The sequence below is a fragment of the Octodon degus genome, unplaced genomic scaffold, assembly GCF_000260255.1.
Source record: "Octodon degus isolate 3935 unplaced genomic scaffold, OctDeg1.0 scaffold00140, whole genome shotgun sequence".
Taxonomy (NCBI): Eukaryota; Metazoa; Chordata; class Mammalia; order Rodentia; family Octodontidae; genus Octodon; species Octodon degus.
In genome coordinates, this window is record NW_004524716.1 from 1,338,576 (window position 1) to 1,360,035 (window position 21,460).

At 50.5% G+C, this 21,460-nt stretch overlaps 1 protein-coding gene across 1 annotated transcript in view; it reads left to right on the forward strand.

The window, feature by feature from the left end:
• Igsf3 (immunoglobulin superfamily member 3) overlaps positions 1–21,460 on the forward strand; it is a 101,125-nt gene that overhangs the window by 36,208 nt on the left and 43,457 nt on the right. Inside the window, exons 3-4 of the mRNA XM_023701749.1 lie at positions 14,635–15,012; positions 16,946–17,356. Of these exons, the coding sequence (XP_023557517.1) occupies positions 14,635–15,012; positions 16,946–17,356 (789 nt within the window). The remainder of the gene's footprint in view (positions 1–14,634; positions 15,013–16,945; positions 17,357–21,460) is intronic.

Genomic DNA, 21,460 nt, shown 5'->3' on the forward strand with positions numbered 1-21,460 from the left:
TTGTATGTGGGTTGTATATTTTTCTCCGATTCTTAATGGCTGTGTGATAATTGATCACACGAGGAGGTGCAGTAGTGTCCGTATCCTTCCTTTCCTAGTGGCTCACACCCTGCTCTTGTGAGCCCTCCCGGGTGTGCTGTGTGTTCTGCCGCCTCCATATGCCCCCCGCCTCTGCGCTGCTGCTGCGCTCCCCCCTTCTTTTGTGTATCGTAGGCTGCTGCAGAATTCATCTCTCTCCCCGGGGCTCCGTCGCGTATGTGTGCCCCAAGTTGGAACAAACAGGAGCTCGCTGCTCACTCCTGTGCGTCGCAGTGCTCAAAGTGTGTTCATTGCATTGGAAAGGTGGCAACTCCAGGCCACCCCGCAGTTGAAGACGTGGTGCAGGAGACTGGACCACCGACAGTGAGAGTCAAGGCCGGGGCAAGGAGCGACTGGGGTGTTCTCCGAAGCAGCAGGTGCTTGGGAAAACTCCAGAAGCAGCACCAGTGTTCTTGACTATTGTTTAGCTGAGGGTAGTGATCCAGCTCTCTGGGAGGGCCGGGCATATCTCAGGGTGCCTGGTGGCCCACTCCTGCAGCAGGAGGAGGTCCCCACGGTCCCTCTGCCCTGAGCAGTTGGGAAGTGGAGTACAGACCCTTTGGGGCACAGTTGGCCAGACCTGGGCGGAGCAAAGCGCATGCCTTTGACAGCCCCCAAGCTTCAGCTTTGGGGGGGCTGCAGGAGCCATGTTGCTCAGCTGAGGAGATGCCTGTCTAGAGATTGCGCACTGAGGGGCACAGGGGTGACTGCGGCGGCAGCCGTAGGCCTGTGTAAGCTGAGCTGTTGTAGCGCAGAAACTGGCCAGGGGAACACCATGGCGGCAGGACAAGGAGGAGGTCCTGAGGTTTGGTCAGAGTTAACGAGGCTTTCTCCTGGCTGCTTAGCTGTGCCTTGGTTTGTACTTCTGAGCTGTTTCCTTTCTCTCCACAAACTCTGTTAGAATGGTAATTGGGTCACAATGGTGCTGTACTCACCGGTGCCTTCATCCATTGACAAGTTCTGCAGTTGGAGGCGCTGTGAAGAGCCAGGCCTGCTTGGAGGTGCGTCACGGGGGCATGGCCTGGAAAGGCGTCTGCCTGTCCCTAGCTCCTCGCCACTCTCTCCTGCCTGGCTGCCGTGGGGTAAGCAGCTGCACCCCACCATGCCCTTCCACCATGTCATTCCTGCCGTGGAGCCGGCCAACTTTGGGTGAACCCACCAGCAACCGTGTGCCGCGTAGTCCTCTCCTCTAAATTGTGGGTATCAGGTATTTGGTCCCAGTGACCAGAAAGTGACCAGTGCATCTCACCTCGAGCTAGTTGAGGGGTGCTTGCTGCTTCTCATGCGCTCCTGCTGTCATCCAAGAAGATATCCGGTGGACCTGTCACTCGCTGCTGCTCTCCTGAGAGGGTCACTGTGGTGCCCCCGGGAAGCCAAAGGGAGGTTGCTGAGAAGGCTCTGGCCAGTGGCACTTTGTGGAGCTAGGAGGAGAGCAGCCCTCGAGATCTGTCTCAGAGTGCGTGCCGTCCTTGGCAGCTCAGCAGCCTCACCTCCTAGGTTTGTAGGTCCACAGCCACTAAAGGCTCGGAGTCACACTGAAGGGACAGTTGGCTGAGAGACTTCTCCAGAGCCTCAGTCACCACTTCACGGTCAGAAAAGCCCTTCAGCCCTCTGCTGCCGGGTGGGCAGGCAGGCAACATCCTGACCGTACTTGAAGAAGGCCCTATGGCTTGCTTTCAGAGTATGAGGAGTGTCACAGTCTCTTTCTGGGGCAGTGAGAGCACCTGGCCCCGCCGGCTTCCAGGAGGAGGGACAGCACACAGAAGGGGCTCAGCGTGGCCACAGGCAGGAGGGCAGCAGAAGAAGCTAGAAAGGAAACTGGTTTGAAATCCAGCAACCACCTTCCTACCAGATTGAAAATCTGGAAAAGGCGGACTGTGTTTGGTCCAGGAACAGAGGCTGAAGGAGCCACAGTAGCCACTGTTCTGTGACAGGGCCAAGGCCTGTGGTGGTGCTGAGCCGTGGCTTCTTACGGGAACTCGTGCTGAGCTGTGGGGGCCACAGCACTGGGCCTGGCCAGCCGAGGGGGTGCTGCACGTCTGCCCCTTCTCGAGACCGCCAGCTTTCCCCGTTATTTGTGAAGCCGGATGGAAGGAAAGAGCGGTTAGGGTAATTACAGGGAGAGCATTTACAGGCAAGTAATCTGATCCCAGCTAGAAAATAGAAGGCAGATGCTGGCGCACAGATTTAACCAGAAGCATATGCAGTGGTGCTGACTTGCATCCCAGTGGGGCTGGGAAACGGGTCCTTGCTGCAGCCGTGACCTCGGGTAGGGCTCCCTGGCCTTTCAGAGGCTCTTCAAGGAACTCCGAGGGTGGGCATGAGGGAAATGGCAGGGAAGGAGCAAGAGGGAGGTGGGGCTCTGGACCCTTCTCCTGCCTTTTCTGGAGAGGGGTAGAGGAAGGTGGTGGGAGGGGAGGGACTGGAGAGGAGAGGTGGTTGGGAGGAGGAGGAGGTGTCCTGAGCCGGGGGAGGTGGGGGAGCCAGGGCTGCCCTAACAGCATGTGCTGCTTCTGAGGGATGGTGGTGGCTTTACCGGGCCTCGCTGCAGTTGAGAGCACAGAGAACTTTTGTAAACCACTTTCCCCTTGGTTAAATGGTGAAGTGATGGAGAGAGGAGCAGGGGAATTGCGCAGATTCGAGCCAGGAAAGGACCAGCCGTGGGAGGCAGATGGAAAGATGTCTTGACAGTTACAGTAAGCCAGACCAAACCTGATAGCCCTGGGCGGGAGTTAGCCCTGTGGTGGAATACAGCCCCACGACAAGAGTGAGGACTTTATTTGATTAAGCACTGAGGAGGAAAAACGAGTGTAATACAGGTCAGATAGGATGATCCTTTTTTTTTTTTTGAGACAGCTATGCAGTTTGGGCCCTCCTTGTGCTCACTTTTGTAGCCCCCAGGCCAATCTCAAACTCCCAGAGACCCTCCTGTCTCAACCTCCCAAGCGAGTGCTGGGATTACAGGCGTGCGCCACCACGCCCAGTCCAAGGATGATATTTTGTAAAACTACTGAACAATGCTGTGTATTTTCAGTGGTTTTACATTATGTATATAAAGGTAATTTTTAAATGTCTGAAGCTAGGGATGTAGCTCAGTGGAGCAGCACTTGTCTCGTCTGCCTGAAGTCTGGGGTTTGATCCCCAGCTCCTCAAACAATGTCTGGAGACTCACATCCCTAGGTTATCATGGTGTCACCTCTTGAAGATGAAGAGGGAACAAGATGAGTACTCAGAGCAGCCTGGTGGCGACACTCACTCTAATTTTAAAAAATACTTGGACGTGTAATTCTAAGGCAACATTACAGTGTGCAGCATCTCTCTGAAGCGCAGTTCAGAGGCCCTTTGAGGAGCAGCTTCAGGGATCATCAGTGCTTCTGTTAGGCAGCAGCTCAGAGGCAGGGACCTGGACCGGGACTCCCTGGCTGAACGCCTCGCTCTGGGAGAGTCTGGCGTTCTGGTGAATCGGCCGCGTAGATGTCTGGGAGATTGAAGTCGTGTGGGGTGAAGTGAATCATTGGTAGTCACACCTTCAGCAGAGGCATCAATAATTTAGCATTTATTAATCACCATCTTCAGACCAGATCTATTTTGGACACCACAGGAGATTGATATAAAAGAATAAAAGATGAATGAGTGGTATTTTTGCCCTTGGACTGAAAACCAGGCCAGGCCCTCATTTTCTCTGCTCGGACTCTCCCACCTGGGGTCCCTGCCTCCAGGTCTCTGCCCTGCCTTCTGACTCCACTAGAGTGATGAGTTAGAACACAGATCCGATCCTTGTCCATGTCTACTTCTGGTGGCCTCTTTCTCAGCTCCCCCAGGCCCAGAGGAAGCAAATATTTGACCCTCCTGAAGTGCCTTTCAGAGTTCTCCTCTACCTGACACTCATGTGCCCTGACCTGGGCAAACTTCTTGCTCAACATGGAGTGTGCTTTGACATTTTCACGTGGCAAATCCTGTCCCTCTCTCTGTGTCCTTTGGGACTCAATCCAGAGTCACTATTTCTGGGAAGCCTCTTTGGACTTGTTCTCCTTCTAGAGAGGGCTGAATCTTGCAGTTGCCACCTCGTTGCTCTTGTATTTCATGATGTATCGGCTTAGATTGAAACTGTATTGCATTCATCTGTCCTTCATAATGTCTTTCTCTTTTTGTTTCAAACGGGGTCTCAGGCTGACCTTGAACCCATGTGATCCTCTTCCTCAGCCTCCCAAGGGCCGGGATTGCAGGTGTGCACCGCCGTGCCTACCTTCTCCTTCACAATTTCTGTCCTGCTATCCATTATATAATAGGTTATGAAAATGTATTGAATGGAAGTATAGCGTAAGATGTCCAGTAAGTACGTGGAGATTGTTCAGCATCACTGGGCGTTAGAGAAATGCAAACTAAAGCAACGTGGAGATCCCATTTTAATCTGGAAAGAATGGTCATCAGGAAATCAAATAATAACACATGCTGGCAAGGCTTTGGGGAGAGAAGGAGCCCTCCACGTTGTGGGTGGGAGTGTAAACCAGTACATCCACAAAGAGATCAGGATGGGGATCCCAAAAGCCAAAGGTAGAAATGCCATTCAACCCAGTATTCCCCATCGAGGCATCTCTGAGATAGCTAAAAGTCTTGCTGCAATGAGACAGATGCATAGCCATGTGGACAGCAGCACGATTCATAATAGCTATATCTTTTTTAAAAATGTATTTAGTATAGCGTCTACAGGGTCTCAATGTGTAGACTTACTCATAGTGATTTTCCTGTTTTGTTTTCTGTATTTAGGGCAGGCCTATAGGGTCTTACTATGTAGATCGGACTTGTAGTGATCATCCTGTTTTCAGCCTCCCAAGTGCTGGGATTACAGGCATGCACCACCACACCCAGTCTCAATCGCTCTTTCAGCATACCCCGGGGGTGGGGCCAGCATGGAAGGCCCAGGATCGAACCCCGGCTGCTACACTCTGCCTAAGCAGGTGCTTTAGTCTGCCGAGCTACCTGGCCAGCCCTACAATAGCTAAATCTTAAATAACGGCAGTGCACAGTGGAGAACTACTTAGCCATGAAGAAGGATGGACTTGAGGCATTCGCGGGTACATGGATGCACCTCAAGACCAAAAGGTTAAGTGAAATAAGTCAGACACACAAGTTTAAAGATTACATGGTTTCTCTTGTGTGAGAAGCTAGAAGATAAATGAACAACAAAATAAAAGATTAAAGTAGAGAGACCTTTTTTTCAAATGAAAAAGGAAGGAAGAGGTGGAGAGGGGAAGGGAAAAGGGGTAAGAACGTGAATTGGAGAAAAATTGAAATAGAATTTGTGCAGATGGGAAGGGAACAGGAGTTGTACGCAGGAAGGAAGGATGACAGGGGAAGGGAACAGAGAGACTTAGGATGTGTTTTGCGCACGTGAAGACTCCTCAGGAGAAAGTAAGCACTATGTACTCCAAACGTGTACTAAATCCAGGCAAGCAAGCAAAACAGAGTGTCACGTCTGTATCAGGTGCTTTTGCTGTGTAACAAGTCACTGTAAAACTCCGTAGCTTGAAACATCATTTTGTTATATTCACAGAGGCTCTCATTGGGGATTTGGGGCTGGCTGCGGGTGTGGCTGGGCCTCAGCTGGGAGAGTCCGGGGCTGGGAAGCAGGTAGAGGCGCGTCCTGTCCCGTTGGGTAGGTGGAACCAGCGGTGCGCAGGCTGCTGCTGTCATGGCATAGGGGCCAATGGACTTCGCACACGGTGGCTCGGCCCCAGCTAGCAGGACGCGCTCTGCGCTTAAGTGACCTGGCCTCAAGCTCGCACGGTGTCACAGGCCTTCTCAGATCCAAAGAAAAGGTCGTAACCTCTGCCTTCTTGATTTTTGCGTATGAAGGTTAGACACTGACCCTTGCACACTGCTAGGCAAGCGCACCATGCTGAGCCGCACCACTGGCCCCAAACGCTCTGCTGCTTTTTGTTGAATTAGCACGTAAATAGGACACGATGTTCACATGCATCTCCAGGAGCAGGTGCATACCCGTAACATATCTTAGTTCATTTTATCCCGCCCCCTATTTCTAGATCTTCCTATTTGCAAAGGCTATATCTCTTTCTTCCTGTCTTTTATTTTGTTTTTTTAATAAATGTTTATGCTTTGAGTTTCTCCTATGTGAGGAGTTCTGCAGCATTTTAGCTTGTACATTTGATTTATTTCACTTAACGTTGAGATCTCAAGATGCACCCATTGTCTGTGCTGAGCCGGCCCTGCCCCTGGGGCATGCTGAGATGGTGATTGAGAGACTGGGCAAGGTGTGGTGCACCTGTACTCCCAGCGCTTGGGAGGCTGAGAAAGAGAATCACTGAGTCCGATCTACCTAGTGAGACCCTGTACTGTACCAAATACATTAAAAATTAAACAAGATGCACCCATTTTTAAACAAATGACACATTTTATCTTTTTTTGTGGCACAGTAGTTCTTCACTATGTATGAAATATCCTATTTCCTTTTTTTTTTTTAAATGTTTATTTGGTACAGGGTCTCGCTATACAGCTTGAAACTCATAATGATCCTCGTAAAGGCTGATGTACTCATAAAGGCTCCCACAAAGCCTCCCCAGTGCTGGGATCATAGGCGTGAGCCACACCACCTGGTTTTGGTGGCTGGCACAGTGGACCCAGGGTTCTGGGGCCAGCACAGCATGTGGTACTGAGGATTGGACCTGGGCCCTTGCCCTGCGCTATCTCCCTAGCCCATAAATATTGTATGTTCTTAATCCACTCATCTGCTGCAGATGTGTAGGCCTTGTTAAGGTGCAGCTCTTACGAACTGTGCTGCTGTCAACACAGATGTGCCTGTGCCACTGTAATGTGTTGTCTTTAATTCTCTTGGGAAGAGGCCTAGAAGGAGACTAGCTGGATTGAGTGGAATTTCAATTTTTAGTTTTTTGCGGAATCCCTGTACAGATCTCCATAGTGGTTGTACTAATTGACATTCCCACCTTTCCCCCATAGCCTCATCAGCATTTGTTACTGATTTTTTTTTTTTTTTTAATGATAGCCATCCTAGGGATGCAAGGATGGTTCAACATACACAAACCAATCAATGTAGTATAGTACATAAAGAGCCAAGGGCCCAAATCACATGGTCATCCCATAGATGCAAAAACGCTGTTACTCTTGATGCAGTGTGGCTTGGTCCCATTGCAGAAGAGACTGTGGGACAGGAGATACTACTGCTGTTCTGCTTGGATATGGCCTTAGGGAGAAATTAGTGCTACAGCTTCAGCTCGTATCTCTTACTACTGCTGCTGCTACTATAGTTGGTGACTGAACTTAAGGACACTTACTATTGGGCACGAATTAAGTTTTAATTGTAGCATCTAACTGTAGCCAGGGCATTCAGTCCTTCTGGACTATTCCACCATTTAACACATGGGGAAACTGAGGTAGGGAGAAGTCTCACAGCTCTTACCTGTGGTATGAAGGTTGGTGAGGTGCAAGATGTTGGAATTAGTTCTGTTCTTTCAGTTTGTGGCACTGCATTTACCATGTGGGAGTTGATAGCAGATTCAAGGGACTTTTGTTTTGACATAGGTCTGTCTGTTAGCCCAAGTGGCCTTGAATTTCTGGGCTCTAGGAATCTTTCCACAACCTACAGCTGGAACATGCCACCAGCCAGCCTAAGGGACATTTTTGGTAAAGGGAAGGATCACATGATCATCTGACAGATGCAGGTCCTTGTGCCAGCGAGCTTGCACAGCTGAACCTCAAGCTGTCGTGGCCTTGTGGCCTCCGTGGTGCCCTACCTGGACCTCTTAGACTGTGCCTGGGTGGTAGTGAGATTGATCTGGCAGGGCCTTCTTTGTTAATTGATCTCTGTAGTGTAGACATACTTAGCCCAGCTCCGCTGGTTCCTCAGCTCCTTGCTAAAGTTCTGCATTGGTGAAGTCAACAAGGCCAGACGGGTTGCTGCAGGGGTTCATGTCAGTTAGTACTTACAGGGTCTGTGAGACAGTGCCAGTTCCCTGGGTGGACCCTAGAGCTTTGCATCTGCTTGTCCTTTGATCTGGAAAGGGCTCACACAAAGGCTTGAGCCGCTTCCTACCTTCTGGGCCTGAAGGCTGACAAATGGGAACCTTTGGATATAGTCACTGATGCGTACGGTTGGTGGCGCCTTTCTGATGACTTGCTCTGGAGCTGTTACACTTCATAGCACTTAGTGGGCCTGGTCTCTACACATCCAGTGTGCTGTAGCAGTTCTCCTTTTAACTTGGGGACATTCCCCATCCTGTCCTACAGGACTAGGTGAGCAAGAAAATTCAACCTGTGCTTCACCACTTACCCCTGGTACTGGGAGCACATCTGCTATGAGCTGTGGATGGACTAAGAGGACCGTTATTCATGTTCTGTGTCGTTAAATAACCTTGAAGACCATTTCCTTTGCTGGTGAGCGTGGCTACAGTGACATCGAGCTCATTTACATCTTCAAGGCTTCAGTTAGCTGTACGCTGGGCAGGGAGGATGGCGCACAGCACCCTGAGGTGCTAGTCATTGTGGTCATTTATCTCCTTGAGCAGTTCCATGTCCTTCTGCATTTAAAGAGTGGGAAAATCGAGGAAATAGAGAATAGAACACACTGTTTCTTTTGCAGTAAGAATTCACACCACTCGGCAGCTAACCCCAAGTCGTGCGTGCTCTGCTTGGTCATTTTCGGGGTATAAGATTTTTTTGTTTTGTTTTGTTGGTACTTTTTTAGGGAAGGATCTACAGGGTATTCAGGGTCTCACTACTAGATTGGACTCATAGTGATCCACCTGTTTACAGCCTCCCAAGAGCTGGGATTACAGGCACGCACCACCATGCCCAGTCTCAATTCCCAGTTCGGTGCTCCCTGAGGGCAGGATCAGCACAGCAGGCCCAGGGATGGAACCCCCGGCCCCCACACATGCTGGCAGGCACTTTAATCCGCTGAGCCAGATAGCCAGCCCTAAGATTTTTTTAAAACACAATTTTACCGCATGTACAGTTTTACTTTGTTTACCCAAAAGTTAAACATTAGTGTTCTTTTTCTGTATCTTTTTTGTTTGTTTTGTGGTACAGGGATTGAACTCAGCCCTTGCACTTGCCAGGCAAGCACTTATTCCCTGGCCCCCATAGTGTTCTTCTTAATGCTCTTGTATTTTACAAAGATTTTTTTTTCCCCGTGTTTACGTTGATATCTCACTTCGGTAGAAATTTGTTGAAATTCTAAAATATGTATTTCTTGGTTTTTACCACATTACTTGATCTTTAGGGTTCATTGTGAGATTGATCGTGGGAATTTCTATCAGCCCTTAAGGTAGATGAAGAAAGATACTAGGGTGACTGAACCCCGTGTAGTGTTTGGAGCAGCACGGTGCGGAATGAGCTTTGGTGATTCTGGAGGCAGCCACCGCAGGGATAGTGGTAGCCTGGGAGCTACGTCCTTCAGGCGCTTTGACGTGCTGAGTTGTGTGTCTTGAACCTATTCACTGGACCCTGGGCCTAGACATGCAGGTCTCTGAGCAAAGCCTGTTCCGATAACTGCCTGGGACACACAGCGTCCCCGCCCTGCTTGCTGCCTGCGGAATCCTCCCTGCCGTGATGCTGCCCTGGGACTCCAGCACAGGGCGCCTGGGAGTATCCTGGGATAAGCAGCGCCTTGCAAACCTGGTTAAGTGATCTCATGTGTCTGTGTGGCCAAACACTGCCAGACTCAAGCTGAAAGGACACGGACCTGTCTGCTGACCTTGACGCTTTATCTTCTTTTGTATTTTGAATTCTTTGAGAATCTTTTCTCATTTGTAGGCCCTTTTCCAGGAGAACACGCAGAACACGCACATGCATGTGACCTTGTTTTACATGCAATCTTGGACCCGAAGGTATCTTTGTGGGTGATAGCAACAGCGAATATTTCTTCTCACCTGCTCTCTGGCTGAGGAATTCAGCAGCACCTCGCCTGCATGCTGGGCATGATGTCTCCCAGGAGATGACAGCGCTGTCATCTGAAGGCTTGGCCAGAGCCCAGAGTAGCTGAATGACATACCGGGTCCTGGTAGCTTAGTGCTAGCTGCGAGCAAGAGGCAGGGTGCAGACCTCTGGTGGGCTGCTCTGGTGTCCCCACTACGGCATGTGGCATTTGGCATTCCTCAAAGTGAGTGATCTGGAGGAGCAAAGAGGAACCCCTTTGTCTCCCTGTGGCCTGCCTTTGATGCCCCACACCACTGTTACTGCATTTCCCGTGGGCCACGCAGGTCAGTGCTGATCAGCTCAGTCGGCGAGGTATGGTTGGGGATGTTTGGAGCTCTCTGTAACCCAATGAGACTCCTGACTGTGGCCAAGAGTTGCTATATGGAACTTTACTCCATGGACATGATTGATTAAGTCATTGGCCATTGATGATTACCCTCCATCTCTAGACCCCTGTGCTGTTCCTGCCGATCTGGGTGGGGCTGAAGGGTCTAGCTAGGTATAGCCAGGTCTGTCCATGAAACCATGGAGGGGCTCACTTTGAATTGTAACATTAGCATCCTTCTCTTGTGTGGCTCACTTGATATAAGAAAAGCCTCCTGCCATTTGGGCAATTTCAAGAGATTTAAGAACTCCCAGCCAGGAACCAAGAATAAGATATAGATAGTTATTATAGTATAGTAGTGAATGCAGAAGAAATTTTACATAGCCATCACGCATTCTTTTTATTTTTGGTTTTTTATGTTTTTTTTTTTTTTTTTTATTTTTTTTTTTTTTTTTTTTTTTTTCTTGTTATAAAACTAGGCCATATTCCTTGCTGAAGATTGGGGAAGGAAGTAAAATCTAAAGAAGGAAATAAAAGTCATTTGGCATCTTATCATCTAGTACTATTTTATTCCTTTTTGCATAATTTTGTATAACACTCTGATCTTTCTTTTTACATTACAGAAGTAGTATTTGCTTACTGCGAAGTGTCCAGAGGGGACAGAATGTCTAAAGTCAGTCATTTTTTGAAAAAGTGACCTTTCCCTTGGGAAGTTCCAAGAGATGTAAGAACTCAGGGCAGGAAGAGCCGTCTCCTGCTGCACTCTGAGGAAGGTGGGAGGGGCGGAGAGTCCAAGGATGCCCTGGGCAGGCCCTGGACCTGGTCACTCTGAAGGTGACGGAAGTCAGGGAGAGCCAGCAGAGGGACACTGCCGGGGCAGAGTGGAAAGGATGTGAAGCTCTCAAGAAAGGAGAGTTCATCTTTATCTCTATGTTAGCGTCTACTTTCTAAGAATAAGCACTGCTTTCAGAGATCAAAGGCACGAGGTGAAACTTAATAAGCAGGCACAGGTGAGGCCGAGTGTGAAAGTACAATTCTTTGTCTATTTACTTGACAGGGCCACTTCCGGCTGAACAACTTGTCTTGACCTAGCTGCCCCGACTCTTTCGGGCCACCTGGCGCTGTTTACCTCTCCAGGGGTGGGATGCGTATGATCCGCCCATGAGTGCTTTCCTCAGATCTGCCAGTAGAGCGCTGTGGGGTAGACACATGGTTGTACCGCGGTGGGCTCTGTTGGCCGGGCCTCAGCTCCTTGGTTTGGACCAGGAAAGGGGAGAGGAGAGTGCGACTGTCCTGAGCCTAACCATTGCAGCATTTCTAGAGGGGAGGAGCACAGAGCCAGTGAGAGCCTTCACTTAGGGTGCGATCTTGCATTTGGTCACTGGCTGGCACCATCTAGGCGGAGAGATCATAAAACAGCAGTTCTTGACCCAGACACACCCAGTTCGAGTCACCTGAGGCGCTTATGAAACTCCTCATGCAGGGCTGTGCCCCCATCGATTGTGCTGGGGGAGGGGAGCGGGGCAGCCCAGCCAGCACTGTTATCCCTCCCCCCCCCCCCCCCCCCCCCCAGAGCCGGGGATAGGACTCAAGCAAGCAATTATTCTCCTGCACTCTATCTCCCCAGCCCTGTTATTCTAAAAGCTCTCCAAGTGGCTCCGTGATTCCAGTATGGGTGCAGAGGCGGGGAGTAATTCTTAATGAAGACCTGCCTGCCTCCAGCCCTGTCATGGTGGGCGAGGTGTGGTCGTCCCTGATTTGTCATCGGGCGCTGAAGTGCAGAGGAGACCTAAGTAAGTGGTGTGATTGCTTTCAAAGCGTTCTGCATTTCAGAAGTACTGCAGATGTTCGATTCAGTTGTCACTCTGAGTGTGTGTGTGTGTGTGTGTGTGTGTGTGTGTGTGTGTTTATGTATGCTTTTAAATTCCTACAAAGAGTACATATAACTGTTACACACCGAATTTTAACATACGGAAAATGACTAATGAGTTGTCTTCTCTCTGTGGCTTTAAATACAGGGGCGAATGCCATCAATCAGAATGTATCAGATTGAGATATGACTGTGATTTTGTTCTATTTATTTGTCCCCTCCTCCTGCTTTTTTTTTTTTTTTTCTTTTTTCATTTTTCCTGCTTCTGCTGGAGCAAAGATGGACTTCTGTGTTCTATTTAGGGAGCAGGGAGTCTACATGAATAACAGTTCGGGAGCCACAGACCTTTCCTTTCGTGGCTGTGGTGTTTCAGTCTAGCACCCTGCGTATTAGATCAGTTTCCTTTGGGTACAGCTGCCGCTGGGCTGGGCTGGGCTGGGCTGGGCTGAGCTGGGCGCTACCTCCCAATAGGCTGGGAGTGCCCTGCCTGTATATCAGCTGGATCCACAGCACATAGGTTTATGCTGGACAGCTGCCCAGCCCTTGGGGTGAAAGGCAAGTTCTGGTGGCTGTGGGCTGTGGCTCTGGGTGGAGCTGGCCAGCCTTAGAAAGCTTCCTTGGCAGAGGCCGCCGAAATACCTCCGAGCAGTCAGTGGCTAGAGCCTGCCGTCTGGCCCCAGAATGTTCTGGACAGTTGGGGTCCTAGCGCCCAGCTTTCTGTTGTGGGTAAATTGTGTGCTGGTCCCTGTGCTGGGGGCTTGAGAGAGATCCTCTTATCCACTTAAACTTTGCTGTCACTTGTTGCCACATGTGTTATTCTTCCCATCTTGCACTTGAGGAAACTGAGGCTCAGAGACGGCAAGCAACTTCATGTGTTCAGTGTCACAGCTAATAAGTGACAAAGCCAGGACTGGAACTCAGGCTAGTCCTCTGCGAGGCCTTTGAAACCATTTGATGGGTGAGATCAAGGTCCGGAGAGGAAAAGCGGCTAAGTTGATGCAGCTGGTTCTGATTCATGGCCACTTCTGTGACAGGCGCTAACATGGTCTTCCTGCTTCCCTGCTGTGCCTGGATGCCATGTGGTGCAGGTGCAAGCAATGGTGTGCTGGTGTATTGATCCATTTTCTGTTTCTGTAACAATATACCTGGGGCTGGGTACTTTATTTTTAAAAGAGGGTTATTTAGCTCATAGTTTGAGAGACTGGAAGTCCAATACTGTTGGCCCGTGTTCCTACCTCTGCTGAGAGCCCACTGGCACACCACAGCCGTGGATGGCATCATGACAGGAGTGTGTGCAGAGGGTGAGATCACCAGAGACAGGAAGCAGACCACCCGGGGCCCCATCTTTCTTTTTGTAACAAGCCCCTCTTGTTAAAGCTAAGTCCTGCGACCAGAGGTAATCCCTTTGTGGGCAGCACCCCAGTGACCTCGATATCTTGCGCCAGGCCCCATTGGTCTACCACATCATCACATGAGGACCAGGCTTCTAGCATATGAGCCTCTGATTGGACTTAAACAGGGGCAGGTGTATAGGGTGGGAACCTGGACTCAGCGCTGTGACTGTGCTCCAGGATGGGATACCATGTGAGGAGGCCTCGCGGGAGGGCAGGCGGAAGTGACCTCGGTGAGCGTGTGTCGGCAGGAAGGGTTGGGATGGGGAGTGGAGTCACAGTGAGTGAGAGCTGCGGACTTGGACAGGAGTCTGTTCCAGGCAGTGCTCTGCTCTGTCCGTTACCCCTTTGGTAGTTGGTGGGAGTCTGGGCCCCAGGATCTGCTCCAGCCCTTCACATTCCTGTTTCCGAGTGTATGCTCAGCCAAAGTTGGCAGCAGGCCCTTTGCAGAGCTCCACTCTGTGCCTCCATTTATGGAAGGAAGAGGCACGAGGAATGCCCCTTGGGTGGTGTCAGGAGGAGCTGCGTTGGAAAGCGAAGAGTGCAGCCCCTGTATACGGTCAGGCGTCAAGGCCCCCCAGCAGGGCCACTTACCAAGGAGGTAGCGCTGAACTCAGCCACATGGTAAGGCAGTTGCTTTTGTTTTCATCTGGATCTGTGCCAAGGACTTGACTTTTTCTGTTCATTTTATTAAAAACTTTATAAACAGCGTTAATAAGTAGATATAAAAATGCTGCATAAATGACAGAGGGACTCAGTGAAATTCACAAGGGTCAGCTATTGAATAACAAAACCACGTCCTTGCACCGTCAGATTCCTATATATGCAAATTAGAGACAGTGCTTTTACCACAGTGTTTTAATTAATATTTATAAATCACAGAGCGCCTCTGAAAGGGCCAGTAAGCTGTTCATGTGATTATCACGTTACACAAACCACAGACGCTCTGGAGATTGCTGCCTGTTTTGCATTTTGGCCTGAGGAGTAAGTGAGCATGTTATGTGTGTGTGTGTCCCCAGGTGTGGCGTCTGCACAGCGGCAGGTCACTGTCCAGGAGGGACCCTTGTACCGCACGGAGGGCTCCCACATCACCATCTGGTGCAACGTGAGTGGCTACCAGGGCTCCTCCGAGCAACACTTCCAGTGGTCCATCTACCTGCCCTCGGCCCCTGAGCGCGAGGTGCAGATCGTCAGCACCATGGACTCCTCCTTCCCGTATGCCATCTACACCCAGCGTGTCCGCGGGGGGAAGATCTTCGTGGAGAGGGTCCAGGGGAACTCGTCCTTGCTGCACATCACAGACCTCCAAGCCCGGGACGCAGGGGAGTATGAATGCCACACGCCCAACACGGAAGAGCGGTACTTCGGGAGTTACAGCGCCAAGATGAACCTAGTGGGTAAGGAGAGGCCGCTTCTGCACGCCCCGTGCCAGGCCGTAATCTCTTCTCTCATGGTACGCCTGCCTCTGTTTTGTATCATGCACTGACTTAAACATAAGACAGCAAGACGCGAGGTGCTGTAGAGGTCACCAGGTAGCATAAGCAAATAAACTTTCTGCTCTCACCCGTTTGTAGTACAAGCTTGAGGCTGAAACCGTAGAAAGACCTAATGCTCATGGTAAGAATTTCAGAGGTTGTTAATGCTCTTACTGGTGAAAGGGGATACAAAAATACAAGGGAAAGACATTTGGGATAATCTGAAAAGAGGACGTGGAAGATAAAACATGTAAAATCAGCTGGCAGAGTGGCAGACCCCACACAGGCCACGGAAAACTGCCCTTCTCACCCCCGAAGGTTGGAGTCAGCCCAGGACAGACAAATTAATTGGAGAATGGTGAGAATAGTTACACAGACGTGTCAATGTGCAGTGGGGAGACGCGCAGGAGAGGGCCTTCCCGGCCATGCCGTGGAGCCCGGTGCTTCTCAACCCTTCTCCCGAGGGAAGAGGGAGGCGAGGAGCACAGCGGTTCTGAGCGTGAATGAACTAGCAGTGCTCAGATAATAGCGGATGATGCTCTTTGGAAATTGAATGGACCTAGGAGACACACACTTTGTGACAGAGTCTGCTTGGGTTACATCCTTTAATCTTCCTCCCCGTGGACAGGAGTTCAGTTAATGAAAACTCCGGAAAGGGAACAAAGGTAATTACTTTCTTCTGTGGCAGGACTAGGCTTTAGGTAGATAGGGGGATGTCACACAGATTCCTTTCAGCATCTGCTGCTCCCCGTGGCCTTATTTAAAATGCTCAGCCCCTAGGTCGCTGTATTTGGGGTGAATTCTGTGGGCTTCTCCACGTCTCAGGAGGACCTTTAGGCCAGCTCTGAGAGAGCTGAGCGCAGCTGAGTCAGGAAGAGCGTGTGACCCAGGCCCTCGCTCAGACCTCTGGCCCCACAGGAGCTGTCCTTTGGGCAGCCCTGGCCACAGTGTTTGCTGATGCGAGAGGGTTAACAGTCTCAAGGCTTTTTTTCTTTATCTGCTTGTCTTAATTTCTAGTTCTTATTATCACAGTTGAGCAGGGCACATTGGTGTTTCTTTTTTTTTCTCTCATAAGCCTGTATCCTACCCACGAGTGCTGTAAAAGCTCATCCTGGGTGAGTACAGGGAGAAAACACGGCAGTGTGACCAGCGTGACAGATGGGGGTGGGGCTTAGACTCCGGAAGGCAGAAGCCTCAGGGTGAGGCTGCAGCCAGAGACTGCAGGACACGTGTCGCAGGCCTGAGTTCTCCCAAGCGTGGCTTCTTCCAGGGTGGACTCCTTTGATGAATTATATAAAATACAACTTGTGAAAAGAGGGGACCATGGTGATTTTTCTCTACCAAGAAATATTTTAATGTTAAAAAGAAAATAACCTTGCACTCACAAAGTATTGCTGGGGAGAGTGGGAGAACAGGGAGAGGTGGGGTGCGTAAGTGGAGAAACAGTGAGGAGGATCTGGGGAGCCGGAAGTCCCCGGAGCCGCTCCTCTTTGAAGATCAGCCAGAAGTGAAGTGCAGGTATTTCAGAGCAGTGCTAAAGTCAACAACAACTCTTATTAGGCTTAAAAGAAAATTATTCTGACAGTGTTTTCAGGAAGCCCATTTATCAGTTAAACTTTCGAAATGTTTGATCCGAGCATTATTAAAATATCAAACAGATAATTATAAGTACCAGAAAAAAAGCACCTTAAAACTGCATTATACATTAACACAAAGTCTTGCTGTATATGTGCCTTTGGGGGTTACCTGTCACCTGAACTGCCTGTCAGAGGCTGTCCCACCAGGCTGCCTGCTCCCACAGGTCTCGAGTTCTATGCTTTGTGACCGTGTGCTCTTGGGATGTTCTCTGTTTCAGTGATCCCGGACTCGCTGCAGACAACCGCAGTGCCCCAGACTCTGCACAAAGTGGAGCAGGACCCGCTAGAGCTCACTTGCGAGGTGGTCACGGAAACATTCCAGCACAGCCACCTGTCTGTGGCCTGGCTCCGACAGAAAGGTGGTGAGAAGCCGGTGGAAGTCATCTCCCTGAGCCGGGACTTTGTGCTGCAGTCCAGCAGTGAATACGCCCAGAGGCAGAGTCTGGGGGAGGTGCGGCTGGACAAGCTGGGGAGAACCACCTTCCGCCTCACCATCTTCCACCTGCAGCCTGCTGACCAGGGCGAGTTCTACTGTGAGGCTGCTGAGTGGATCCAGGATCCTGATGGGTCGTGGTATGCCATGACCCGGAAGCGCTCTGAGGGGGCCGTGGTCAACATCCAGCCCACCGGTCAGTCTCCCTGGACTTCTGCTTCCTCCTGTACTTTACCACAGGGGAGGGCCGTCAGTGACCTAGAGGGTGTGCAGACACTGCCTTCGGTGACCTGTAACCATAGAGAAAGTTGCCAGGCCAAGTCAGAGATGGTGCTGCCTTAGTCAGAAGGCACTGCAGGGTGTATCGGACACAGGTCTCCTAAGACCTGATCCTCGAGCAAATTATAGACAGGTGCTACCCCAGCCGAGTCCTGCTTATTCTCTTGTTTTCTTTGTACAGAGTGTTTTTCATCTTTCCAAGTAAGAAATTTATTGAAGAGTTGAGCGATTTCACAGCAACCGTTTGTGTCTTGTGCCTCTGGGTCTCCATTCCTATTAGGCACAGCCACTGCCCTGGTTGGTGGTGTTGCTTCCGCAGTTTCGTTTGTAAATGACATTTGAGATTGTGAATCTGCGATTACAGCTATAAAATGATGGACGCTAGAAATTAGGATTACATTATTATCTTGTGTTAGTACTTCCCTAGAGGTGTAACTCCAAAATGCTGTATCACATATTGTCATTGTCTCTTAGGATGTCCTTGAGGTAGGTAGGTAGTGGCATCCCCATTTCATAAGTAAGGATGAGGATGCTGCGTGCAGAGGACTTTATGACAGGGCTCCAGGGAGAGTCACTGTGCTGCTAAGCCTGTCCAGAGAGTGCTAGGTCCTCCTGTAGATGGTTTCTCCAGGGAGTGCCTGGCTAGACGCCCTGAGGAAGCCGTGTGAGTGTTTAGGGCTGGTGGCTTGGAGAGCTGCAGACCTCTCTGGCTCCCTTTAGTGTCTCCCATGACCCCTGAGCTTTGTGAGCTCCAAGTCAGAGCTGACAGTTTTTGTTCCTGCCTGGGCTGGACTGGGCTGGGAGGTAGGTGTCCTTTGGCCCATCAGTCTCTAGCTCTGGAAGGTGGTCATGGTGCTGTTATTAAGAAATCCAAGTGGACCATGCACATGGGTCCTTGTGTTGGTGCTTCCCTCTAGTGAGGGCAATGGCAGTCCTGGCGAGGGAGTAGAGGACTGTGGGTCATCATGATGGGGTCTGCATGCCAGGACGTGGTACTCACTCCTTGTCGCATTTGCTAGTGAGTTTTAAAATTTTATTTATTTTTTATGTATTTGGTACAGGGTCTTTACTCAGCTCATAGTGATTACTCATAGTGATCCTCCTGTTTCAGCCTCCCCAGTGCTGGGCTCAAACTTGTGCATCGCCACGCCTGGTCTTGGGGGCCAGCTCAGTGCCACCAGGGTGGGGCTGGCATGGCATGTGGTGCCAGGGATCAAATCCAGGTCCTTGTGCTTTCCTAAGCAAGTGCTTAGACCTCTGCGCTATCTCTGTGGCCCTGCTAATGAATTTTGTGGGTCTTGGCCTGGTGCCATTCACATTGAAGACCTGGGCTTCAGACTCACAGTGGACCTCCAGGGCTTTATCCCAGAAGTCCTAAGGCAGAGAAGCTGGGTTCCCACTGCACTGCCCAGGTGATGACTTTTGCCGTCTACGTTTTATCCAGCACAGCTCTAAAGGGAATGAGGCAGGAGCGTGTCTCAGGAAAGCTCATGGCCATCACCTCACTAGAGGACTGGTTCTCAGGTAGGAGCTTGATCTTCTCTAGGACCCAGGGCTCTTTGCAGCTTCTGGAGCTCCTGGTATTAGAAAGTCTTCTGAAGGAGCTTTATTTCCTATTTACCATTTTCCTTGCTGGATGGTTTGAAGATCAGCTTCAAAAGTCTGGACTAAATTTTGAGTCTTAATGCCTTTTAAATTAGGTTGCATCAGTTAATCTTCTTTATTTTAATCTTACCAATTTGGAATTAGGGCTTTTTGAATTTACCCTCCAAATGTATCTAAACTAAGCCAGCAGAGGGAAGATTTAATGAAAGGAAAAGGGTGGCAACCTGACTTTGTGTTGACGTTCAAGCTCAGTGGTTGCATCCCCAACTTTACCCTTCTTTTAGTTCATGTTGGTAATAGGTCATCAGTCCCTGCCGCACTGCAGGTGTGGCGTGGGGCACCTGGAGGGGCCAGATGAATGATCTTGCTCCCTGCACTTGTCCTTGTGAACGTGAGAGCCAGTGGCTGAGCAGGAAGTGCAGAGTGCTGTAGTGGAGCCTCCAGAGTCCTCTGGGACACAGCAGATATAAAGGTTCTTGCTCTTCTAAGTTTTCCCTGTGTGGGAACATTGTTAAGTCAAATCCAGTAACTCTTGGACAACTAATGACTTGGGTGGTTTCAGCAATGTTATCTGATTATTCGGCAAACAGAAAAGTCAAGTATGACTAGATGCTGAGCTCTGGATTTGCACTGTGGGAAAAGAAAAGGAAGGAAGGAAAGGTAGCCAAAGCCCAAATACTGAGAAGTGGGGCTGGGGTTCACTCTGTGGACCAGTTTTACAGCTGCTCTTCGTACCTTAGCAGCCCTTGGAAGGGCCTGAGGCCGTGCACCTAGGCTGGGAGCCTGGAGCTGGGGCTGGGCCTGGGGCATCGAGGTTCTTTGAACTTGAAGGGAGGGGAAGGACATGTGAGGTGCTGTGGCAAAGTCTCTGCCTTCCTATTAGTGGCAGCTCTGGTTGTCTTGTTTTGTAAATTTCAGTCAAGGAATCTGTTCCTGGAGTTGCTCAGAACCTTTGATCTACAGAACCACAAAAGAAAAACAGAGTGTGCATTGTGTTATGGCGTGGGCTACCTGGAGCTTGGGGAGGGAAAGCCTCCAAGCGAGGAAGGCCCAGGGAAAGCCTCCTGGGCTCAGAACAGCAGAAGGAAGGGCACGTGGCAGGGCCCAGTGAGAGAGAAGTACAAAACGGCCGCACAGGTAGGAGGACACGCAGGAGGGAGGGGTCATGGAACCCAAGGGAGGACCAGGGTGCAGAGGTGGGGCACACCAGTGCCATTTGTTAGGTCAGTGACTTGTTGCAGGAGAAGGGCCAGAGGCCAGATTTCAATGAGCTAACAAGTGAGGCCTAAATGCATTTCCAGTGGGTTGGCTGGGCACTGCAGAGAGCGAAGTGCTCTGCAGAAATGGCATGACGTAGATCTTCAGCCTGGAGATGGGAAGGTGCCTGAGCTACAGTGGGCTCCCCTGGGTAAGAAGTGTTCTTGGTTGCCCAAAGCAGGAGAGCCACCATTGTGCCAGTTCTGGGTCATGCTGGCATGTCCACACTGGCATTTATGTAGAAGGAGTGCCTTTTAGCCTTGATGTTGGGTTACAAATTACTATACTTTGGTTGACCCAAGAGCTAATAACAGAGAGCAGATAGCATGGGTTCATTCATCGAAGAGGCTGCAACAGAGGAAAGCCTGCTTCTTCCAGCCACGTCTCCAGGTCTGGGCTCTTGGAGAGGGAAGGAAACAGTGGTGGCTAACACGTGGCAGGAAGCTTGAAATACAGAAAAGGAGAGGAGGAGTGCTAATGGCGGTGATGGAGGGCAGGGCTGTGAGGTCCAGCGAGGGCGGGCGGGGGCAAGAAGAGTGAGGCAGCCCGCGCACATTCCTGTGTACTTCAGGGAAACAGGGTTTTATTTGCTCAATGAGAGATGTGGCCTGGAGTGAATGAGCCAAGGGTCCTGAAGCTGCTGGAAAATCCTACAAGTGCCAAATGGGGAGGGCAGCTGTGACGGGGGCTGAGGAATCTATCGGGGGTCGACATGCTGCTGTGCTGACCTCTCAGTGTCTTCTCCAGAGAAGCAGAGCTAGAACTACAAGGAAGGATTTGGGCCAAGGTCACAGCTATCCCCCTGCAGCCAGTGCTCAGTTTCTTGGGCACAGGTTTCCTCTGACCCCCATCTTCCTTCTCTTTCCCCTCACTGTTCCTGTGGGGCACCTCTGAGCTTGGGTAACCTTCTCGTAAGTGTATAGTCACCATGTGCCACCATCACCTGGAATACTGTTGGGGACCAGGTTCGTGATGGGTCCTTCTTGGGTCTCCCCCTTCTGCCTGCCTCTTTGAAGAATGTTTGGGCTCCTTGATCATTTCAGAGGCCACCTGACCGTCAGTTAAGTGGGTAGTGCCCCACTCCACCCACGCTAGCAGGTGGCAGACCAGTGACAAGACGCTGCCTCTTATTTCCCCAAGTAATGCCATCAGGGTTCCT